The sequence below is a fragment of the Rana temporaria genome, chromosome 12 (genome assembly GCF_905171775.1).
Source record: "Rana temporaria chromosome 12, aRanTem1.1, whole genome shotgun sequence".
Classification (NCBI taxonomy): Eukaryota; Metazoa; Chordata; class Amphibia; order Anura; family Ranidae; genus Rana; species Rana temporaria.
Genome location: NC_053500.1, coordinates 126,073,512 through 126,083,820, shown reverse-complemented (window position 1 = coordinate 126,083,820; position 10,309 = coordinate 126,073,512). Strand labels below are relative to the sequence as shown.

General features: G+C 44.0%; 1 protein-coding gene across 1 annotated transcript in view; it reads left to right on the top strand.

Annotated features, from left to right (window-relative positions):
* The first annotated feature begins 1,040 nt into the window (after nt 1-1,040).
* Nucleotides 1,041-10,309, top strand: part of LOC120918793 — a 29,519-nt gene continuing 20,250 nt past the window's right edge. Inside the window, exons 1-3 of the mRNA XM_040330589.1 lie at nt 1,041-1,147; nt 5,667-5,781; nt 6,715-6,802. Of these exons, the coding sequence (XP_040186523.1) occupies nt 5,694-5,781; nt 6,715-6,802 (176 nt within the window). The 5' untranslated portion in view covers nt 1,041-1,147; nt 5,667-5,693. The remainder of the gene's footprint in view (nt 1,148-5,666; nt 5,782-6,714; nt 6,803-10,309) is intronic.

Genomic DNA, 10,309 nt, shown 5'->3' with positions numbered 1-10,309 from the left:
TGTGGTAAAAGCCACCGGCCAATTGCTGTTTACTAGTGTTGGTGACAAGCAGTGTTCCCAGGAACATGCCACCACCAACATGCACACACAGCGCGCTCTCGTGGGCATGTGCCGAGTACAAAGGGGAAGCACCATCTGTGATCGGCTATGACTGGATCACTGCGGATCACTCGGTAAACAGCCATGCACATTGGCAATCCAGACAGTAAATCTGTTGTATTTCAAAAGAATAAGCTCTCCTGCAAATGCATCAGTTACGGGGAAGAGACAAACCACTTACCATGCTTATAATTGTCAGCATTTAGTTATCTATGTAAAACCTTTATCCCAAAGGGGAAAAAAAAATTTTTTTCTTTAACTGCTTATAACATGTTAGCTCTTGTTTAGCTACAGCTTGTTAGTGTATTTAAAGCTGCAAGTTCATCTAACACTCCCCTCCCCCCAGAATGACAAAGCTACTGTCCAAATGTGCCCCCTGTGCTCATCCAGAATTGGGGCATTCTTATACAGGAGGTGTGTTACTGGCTAGATCAAGAGGTGAAAACATAAGGAAATAACCCAACACAAGAAAACGAATGTAACCACCATATCTAATGATTGGTAAGCTCCAATATATTACATTTTTTTTTATTTTGGGTTTAATACCACTAAACAGTTTGCCATTGTCCCCCTGCTCACTGTCTTTTATATTGCATTCAGTGTGATTGTGTATATACAAGAAATATGACTTTTTAATTTTCTTATCCCCAGAGTCTATAAGCCACTTCTGTAGTTTAATGAAATCCAAGACAACAATTAATGCACAGAGATATACATTAATTAAAAAATATTTATTTCAATAAATAGATTTTTTAAATGTTGTAAATGTACTAGATCCCTAATACAATGGTATGTGCTTATTGGCTCTGATAGAAGGATGTTGGTAAAGGATGAGTTTACAGATGACAAGGAAGCAGCTTGTGACGTTTTGCGACCTTTGCCAAAAAATATTTGATTTGGACAACAGCACAGGTGGGTGTTTCCAAGTCAATCAAGGACATTCCCTTAATTCTATTGGATTTTGAACATATAAAAAGAAGAGATACCCCATGCCACTTCATCAGTTCCAGTTTACCAGAAAGTCAGCCTTCTTTGTTTGACAATTCAGGTAAGACTCTTAACAGCACAGACAGCAACTAGGTAATATGGCATGAATAAGATAACTGAATGTATATTATAGATTTTATAGCATTGCTTAACATTTTGCAGTAATTAAAATGTCAAAACAACACCATTTTATTTTAGTAGAATGCTAGACATATAGACCATTACATTCAGTGCTGGGACAAGGGTGGGGGCTGAGTGGGCACTTGCTCCAGGTGCCATGTTGAGGGGGGAAAGAGGTGCTGATGATGTAGCCACTCGTGATCCATTCCTGTCAGAAGAGAGGATTCATCTTTTTTCTTCCCTCCAGCCTGTAGTAGGAGATAGAGTGCTGGCACTTAGACTAAAACTGACCTCAAGGCGGTGCTGCTGTGGAGTGAGGGAGGCTACTCTTCTTCCTCTTTCTCCATGTCATATGACATATCAAATGACTGGAGGGGGTAAGAAGAAGCCGCCTGTGTGTTATCTGTAAGTATAAGGGGAAAGGTGTGGAAAATTCAGCCCTAGACCTTCCTTTTCCTACTCAAACCCCCTAGACCTCCCCTCTGCGGTCCCCCTAGACCCCCTTGCCTCCTCAGACCCTCCCACACCTCCCCTTTCTTCATCAGAAACCTCACACCTTCCCTCTCCTCCTCAGACCCCTCCCAGATCTCCCACTCCACCACAGAGCCTAAAGACCTTCCCTTTCCCCCCCCCCCCTGCCACCCTCCCAGACCTCACTTCTCCTCTTAAGACCCCCCACCTCCCCTCTCTTCCTTAGACCCCTCCCATCTTCTCCTCAGAGCCCCCCCCAAACCCACCTCTCCTTTCTTCCTTAGACCCTCCCACACCTTCCCTTTCTTCATCAGAAACCTCACACCTTCCCTCTCCTCCTCAGACCCCTCCCAGATCTCCCACTCCACCACAGAGCCTAAAGACCTTCCCTTTCCCCCCCCCCCGGCCACCCTCCCAGACCTCACTTCTCCTCTTAAGACCCCCCACCTCCCCTCTCTTCCTTAGACCCCTCCCATCTTCTCCTCAGAGCCCCCCCCCCCAAACCCACCTCTCCTTTCTTCCTTAGACCCTCCACACCTTCCTTCTCCTTCTCAATCCCCCTACATCTCAATTCACCCATCTCTCATTTCTCCCCAGATATCGCTTCTCTTCTTTAGACCCCCATACATCCCCTCTCTTTCCCAGACCCATCTCTCCTTTCTCCCTCAGACCCCCCACACCTCCCCTCTCCTTCTCAGAGCCCTCCCAGATCTCCCCCTCCACCACAGATCCCTTCCAAGGCCTTTCCTCTCCTCCTCAGACCTCCCTTCTCCAATTCAGACCCCCCACCTCCCCTCTCTTTCTCAGACCCCCAGAGCTTCCCTCCCCTCCCCTCTCCTCTTTAGACCTTCCCTCACCTCCCCTCTTCAGACCCCCCACCTCCCCTCTCTTCCTCAGACCTTCCCTCACCTCTTCTCTTCAGACCCCAAGACCTTCCCTCACCTCCCCTCTTCTGTTCAGACACCCCCGCCTCCCCTCTCTTCCTCGTACCCCCAGACCTCCCCTCACCTCCCCTCTCTTCCTCAGACCCCCAGACCTTCCCTCACCTCCCCTCTCCTCCTCAGACCCCAAGACCTTCCCTCACCTCCCCTCTTCTGTTCAGTCCCCCCCACCTCCCCTCTCTTCCTCGTACTCCCAGACCTTCCCCACCTCCCCTCTCTTTCTCAGACCCCCAGACCTTCCCTCACCTCCCCTCTCCTCCTCAGACCCCCAAACCTTCCCTCACCTCCCCTCTCCTCCTCAGCCCCCCCCCCCCCGATACAGCCCCCCTGTAAACACACAAATCCCTGTTCTGTTCTCTGAGGAATGACAAATCGTGAGTTCCTAATAGCTAGGAACCACGATCTGTAATTTCCTCTAGGTCAATCCCATCCCCCTACAGCTAGAAACACACAAGAGAACACAATTAACCCCTTGATCGCCCTTTAGTGTTAACCCCTTCCCTGCCAGTGACATTTTTACAATAATCAGTGCATTTTTATAGCACTGATCACTGTATGAATGCCAATGGTCCCAAAAATGTGTCAAAAGTGTCTGATGTGTCTGCCATAATGTTGCAGTCCCAATAAAAATCGCAGATCGCCGCCATTACTAGTAAAAAAAATTATAATATAAATCTATCCCCTATTTTGTAGATGCCTAAAACTCAGCCTAAACTGAGAAAAAATTTGCTTTAAAAAAAAAAAAAAAATTGGGCATGGTTGTTATAGCAACAAGTACAAAAGATTAGTTAAACACACAAGTGCTTTTTTTTTTAGCACTACTAGTCCTTTATACTAACTTTTGAAATTTACAAATGCAGCAATTTAAAAATTGAATGAATAGCTTTGCACTGCGAAAAAATATTGAAAGATAAAAAGTGCATTTTTATATACAACTATATAGATCAGCCCAAAATGAGGGACAAATGAGGAGGAAGGAGGGACAGAAGGACTTTGTTATAATCAGAGGGAGATATAGTCAGTGGATTAAAACATGCAGCAAGGAGGTGACATATCGCCTCCTCACTGCCTATAAAACACCCTCTGAAAATTGGTCTGTCTAAGAAAAGCAAACAGACCAGGGCTCAAGTCCTGCGGGAACGCATGGGAACGGAGTCCCTGCACTTTTTTCACAGCAGGAACGCAGTTCCCTTTGCAGGACTAGAGCCAATCCTTCACTAAGCGGCGATGCCCAGCTCGAGTCACTGTCAGGGGCAGGCTAACCTTAGTAATACTTTATGTTACTGGCCGCTTCCTATATGTGGATTCATCGGGTAGTGTGCGGGTATTCCGTCACTTCCTCTATGCCGCAATGTCTCCTGGGAGCTTTTGTCATTGTTCCCAGGAGACATTGTGGAGGTCTGCCGCAAGTTATCTCGGGATTTAGAAAGAACTTGCTTATAGTTCTTTCTAAATCCCGCGATAACTTGCGTAAAGGATTACTAAGGTACAGTGAATCGAGTTAGTAATTATGCATATGAGCGTATCATTTTTTATTTTTTTTTGGGGGGGGGGGGTGGATCTTGGGTGGGAGTTCCCACACTTTTTTCCCCAGGACTTGACCCCTGAAACAGACATTCAGGAGACGGCAGTATTACATCCTGAATGTCTGCCATCCATGCCTACCCAGCACTCTGAAAAGTGATCCACTGAGGATTGCTCTTTAACCACTTAAGGACCTTGCCTGTTTTTAAGAATCGGTGTTTACACATTAAAAACTATTTTTTTTTGCTAGAAAATTACTTAGAAAAAAATGTATAATGTTTGGGGGTTCTAACACCCTACCTAGAGAATAAAATGGTGGTCATTGCAATACTTTTTGTCACACCGTATTTGCGCAGCGGTCTTACAAGTGTGCTTTTTTTTGGGGGGAAAAAAAACACTTTTTTGAATAAAAAATAAGACAACAGTAAAGTTAGTCCAATTTGTTTTATATTGTGAAAGATAATGTTACGCCAAGTAAATTGATACCCAACATGTCATGCTTCAAAATTGCGCCTGCTCGTGGAATGGCGTCAAACTTTTACCCTTAAAAATCTGCATAGGCCACATTTAAAAAATTCTACAGGTTGCATGTTTCGAGTTACAGAGGAGGGCTAGAATTATTGCTCTCGCTCTAACGATCGTGGCGATACCTCACATGTGTGGTTTTAACACCATTTTTATATGTGGGTGGGACTTATATATGTGTTCGCTTCTGTGTGCGAGCTCATCGGGACGGGGCACCTTAAGGAAAAAAAAATCGTATTTATTTTACTTGATTTTATTTATTTTTATACAGTTTAAAAAAAAAAATTGGATCACTTTTATTCCTATTACAAGGAATGTAAACATCCCTTATAATAGGAAAAAGTAAGACAGGTCCTCTTAAATATGAGATCTGGGGTCAAAAAGACCTCAGATCTCATATCTGGGCTAAAATGCAATACAAAAAAAAATTGTTATTTGAAAAAATGGCAAAAATAAATTGTCTCTTTAAGACGTATGGGCGGAAGTGACGTTTTGACGCTGCTTCCGCCCTGCTATGTCATGGAGACGGGTGGGGGCCATCTTGCTCTCACTCGTATTCATGACAAGCCACGGACAGGACCCGATCGCCTCCGCTGCTGCTGACGGCTCCGGTAAGCGGCGGAGGGCGCGGGAGGGGGGCCCTCTCCCGCCGCCGATAACGGTGATCTTTCAGCGAATCCGCCGCGCAGACCACCATTATCGTTTAAAGGACCGGTGCCCAAAGAGATGGCGTTACCGAGATATTCCTCTTCAAAAAGAGAACGTATATCTGCGTGCGCAGGTCCTTAAGTGGTTAAAGAGCATTGCAGGTGTTAATGAGTTCCAAAGAAAAAAAATACATAACTAAATTCAATTACTGCAGATATTCTATTGGAGAGAAATCTTCCCTCCATTGTTTTGGAACTCCCAACCCAACTTAAATTCCACTATAATCTGTGCACTCGCCTGTTCTTCTGTTCAGCCAACTGTTCTGTTTACTATCTCCATTATTCTGTCTAGTGCTGCTGTTCAGCTCAACAATTGAAGATGAATCTATGGACCTTTGTGTTGCTGGGATTCCTGGCTCATTCTTGTAGTGGACAAATTGCAGTAAATGAAACCGCATTGATAGCAAGTAAGACCTACTTATTTACTTTTTTACTTTGTAAAAAAAAAATCAATGTACTTAGGTATTAAAAGGGTACTTTTTGTGTCATAACTATAGCAGCCCATACAGCTACTACTAAGGGGCTCAGGTATGGAAGGGGGTCCTACAAAAGAGGCTGTTGACGCAAATTAAATATGGGAAATCTGTGAGCATGTGAATATAACACCAATACAGAGCTGTATCAATAACCTCTTGCCACCCACCTAACAAATGTGAGTTACAGCAGAGAGGTTGGGCTTTAACACCCACACACTGGACATGTGTCCATGGATGGCCGAGGTCTCTGTACTTTCAAAGTGAGCTTGTCTCGGTGAGCCGGGCAAAACATGTCAGTGGGGGGGGGGGGGGGGGCTGGAGTGACGCCTTCATCTACATACTAATGCACTGGGTTGCTGAGCAGCGCCTTTTCTTCTGTTTTGATAAAACTGTGATCTACAGACTGATTTTACTGTTGTGGGTTTAGCAACACTTTAATTCTTTGCTTAATTGGGTACATACCCACTCCCCATTGTCACTTCACCCCCCCCCCCCCCTTGCTCTCCAAGTCTCGTTTCAGTCATTTGGATCATAATCTTCCCCTTTTCTTTACGGCAGCTTCAGGGTTTGACTCTACAGTATATGGCTGAAAAAACATTGTTTCATTGTGGAATTTTTGACTTTTACCCATAAAATAATACATTTTGCTTTGTTAACCCAAATGTGGTTGGTGGGTGACATCAGTGGTTTAAAATTTGCAAAAGGACGAGCACCATGTTATTGGACAAATGAAGAGAGAAATGTAATAGAACAATTAAATATATATTATATGTATAAAGGACGTGGTAGACTTATCCTGGTAATTAGACTTATTAATGGAAAAATAAATTCTATACTGACCATTTTACATTTTTTTTATTACAGAATGTAAAGAAACACTGAGAAACACTTTTGCCAAGAATGAAGGTAGTGCTCTTGCACCAATTGCTATTTCTGGCAATACTAAAGCAACGTAAGTTATCATAGAAAACAAAATCATTCATTTATTTTTTGAACATATGTGTTATCACCATCTTGTAGTATTAATGTGTCCGGTCATCTTAAACTCATGTTTAATTGGTATACTGTATGCTAGAGAATTAACCTGCCATATAGTTCTGCAGAGACTTCAGAAGGATTTCTGCTCTTAAAGATGAATTTCAGTCTTTAGAAAAGAAATGTCAGTCAGCTGCTACAAATACTGTAGCTGATGTCTTTTAACAAACAGACACTTCCCAGCCCAGGGATCCAGCACTGTCTTCACCCGGGCCAGTTCTTCGGTGGTCTTCTTGCCCCCTGTGCCTCCATCTTGACTGTTCACAGCCAGCTCCCCACTGCACATGCGCGAGATGCACTGTGCTTTCTGAGTGGTCCTGCAGTCTCCCGGGATGTGTGACGTGTCCCAGGGGGTTGCCGGCGGGTAGAAGAAGCTGAACTTGTCTAGGTGAGCAGAATGAGAATGGGAGCGGGTACCTGTCATAAATCGGTTCCTGCTCCCTACAAAAAAAATAAAAAATTCCAATACAGGCAGAGGATGGGGGAGGAGTGAAGTTTTGCTTTAAAGGCTAAGTTCACCTTTTTTTTCTAAATTCCAGCTCCCCTATGTACCAATATCGCATTCATGTACTTTTTTTGCAAAAATATCAAAGCTTTCCATAAAATCTACAGACACCTTACTGTCCTCCATCCATGATTCCAAACGTATCTATTGCTTCTGTCATACGTCCTTACAGACTGTAGGTCATGGCACAGGAAGGAGTTGACCAGCGGACCTCATTATCACACACACCCTGCATCATCGACCCTCCCACTTCCAGGTCCATGTTTTTTAAATGAAATGAAATCAATCAGTGATCACCCTTCTCACTGAATACACAATCAGATTGCATAGTGTATGGCCATCTTTATACAAGTACATAGGAGGGAATGGACAGAAACACTCAGCTGTCACGCCCCGTTAACATCTCTGCATTCCCACATGCGTTTTTTTTTTTTTGCGATACGGGAGGTGTTTTGGAGCATTTTCACTCATCACACATAGGGCAGCCCATCCACCCCTACACACAGCAATCGCCCCAAAGAAGCTTTAGAACAACTTTTTTTTTTAGAGCGGAGTTTGGTGCTTTTTTTACTGCGATTTTTGGTGCAGCGCATTTCTGAAATGCACAGATGTGAATGGAGCCTCTTTGTTCTTGTGTTATGGCACCAATTTCACTTTCAGGACCCATTCACATCTAGTATAGTGGGAGCGCACGTTTTGTGTCTCGTTTTTCCTGTGACACGCATAGGGCAACCTGTGGATTTAAATGGGCTGTGCTATATGTGGCTTATGGGACATGTTGGCGTTTTGTGGGTTGCGTGTTTTTTACTGTGCGTTTTGCAGCATTTGCCATTTGTTTTTTCACATGGCAAAATGTGTGTTTTCTTCTGTGTTTGGTGTGCCGTTACCAATTAACCACTTCCTGACCGCCGCATGTAAATGTACGTCCACAGAATGGCATGTACAGGCAAATGGGCGTACATGTACGTCCTTGCCTTTCCGCGGTTCGGGGGTCCGATCGGGACCCCCCCGCGCTACATGCGGTGGTCGGGTTCCCTTGGGGAGCGATCCGGGACGACGGCGCGGCTATTCGTTTATAGCCGCTCCGTCGCGATCGCTCCCCGGAGCTGAAGAACGGGGAGAGCCGTATGTAAACACGGCTTCCCCGTGTTTCACTGTGGCGGCGTATCGATTGTGTCATCCCCTTTATAGGGGAGACACAATCGATGACGTCAGTCCTACAGCCACACCCCCCTACAGTTGTAAATACACACTAGGTGTACACTAACTCTTAAAGCGCCACCTGTGGTTAACTCCCAAACTGCAACTGTCATTTCCACAATAAACAATGCATTTTTTGCTGTGAAAATGACAATGGTCCCAAAAATGTGTAAAAATTGTCCGAAGTGTCCGCCATAATGTCGCAGTCACGAAAAAAATCGCTGATCGCCGCCATTAGTAGTAAAAAAAAAAAAAATTAATAAAAATGCAATAAAACTATCCCCTATTTCGTAAACGCTATAAATTTTGCGCAAACCAATCGATAAACGATTATTGCGATTTTTTTTTACCAAAAATAGGTAGAAGAATACGTATCGGCCTAAACTGAGGGAAAAAATGTTTTTTAGATATGTTTTTGGGGGATATTTATTATAGCAAAAAGTAAAAAATATTGATTTTTTTTCAAAATTGTCGCTCTATTTTTGGGGAAAAAATTACGCCAATTTTGTTTGGGAGCCTCGTCGCACGACCGCACAATTGTCTGTTAAAGCGACGCAGTGCCGAATCGCAAAACCTGGCCTGGGCATTTAGCTGCCTAAAGGTCCGGGGCTTAAGTGGTTAATGGCACTGAAAGCACAACTAGTAATTTTAGGTGTATAATGGTGGCCTTACACTATACAATCTGATTGTACAATCCCCTTTAGATTTAGCAAATTTATATAATGGGAGGAAACGCCTATCTAGCCAATCACTCTGTATCTAATCAGGCAGGCCCTTGCACTACATAATTCATGTCAGATCTAAAGGAGATTGTACAATCTGATTGTACAGTGTATGGCCACCTATATACACCTAATGTTACTAGTTGCGCTTTCAGTGACACACATTTTGGCATGTGAAAAACGAATGGCAAATGCTGCAAAACGCACAGTAAAAAACACGCAACCCACAAAATGCCAACATGTCCCATAAGCCACATATGGCACAGCCCATTTAAATCAGCAGGTTGCCCTATGCGTGTCACAGGAAAAACGAGACACAAAAACGTTCTCTCCCACTATACTAGATGTGAATGGGGCCTGAAATTGAAATTGGTGCGATAATACAAGAACAAAGAGGCTCCATTCACATCTGTGTGTTTCTTTGCATTTCAGAAATGCGCTGCACCAAAAAATCGCAGTAAAAATGCACCAAGCTCCGCTCTAAAAAAAGTTCTAAAGCTTCTTTGGGCGATTTCTGTGTGTAGGGGAGCCCATTCAGGTGGATGGGCTGCCCTATGTGTGATAAGTGAAAATGCTCCAAAACGCATACCCCCTCGCTAAAAAATGTATGTGGGAATGCGAGTTCCCGCTATGCAGAGATGTGAACGGGGCATGACAGCTGACAGTGTTTTTGTTCACTCCCTCCAATGTACTTGTATAAAGATGGCCGAACACTATGCAATCTGATTGTGTATTTAATGAGAAGAGTGATCACTGATTTCATTTAATTTAAAAAACGTGCAGCTAGGAGTGGGAGGGTTGATGGTGCAGGTTGTGTGCTAATGAGGTCTGTTGGTCAACTCCTTCCTGTGTCGTGACCTACAGTCTGTAAGGACAAAAGACAGAAGCAATAGATACATTTGGATTTATGGATGGAGGACAGTAAGGATGAAAAAGGGACATACATTGGTCCCTATGAGATCGTGGGTGTCAGCGGATGAACACCCGCTGAAACCCG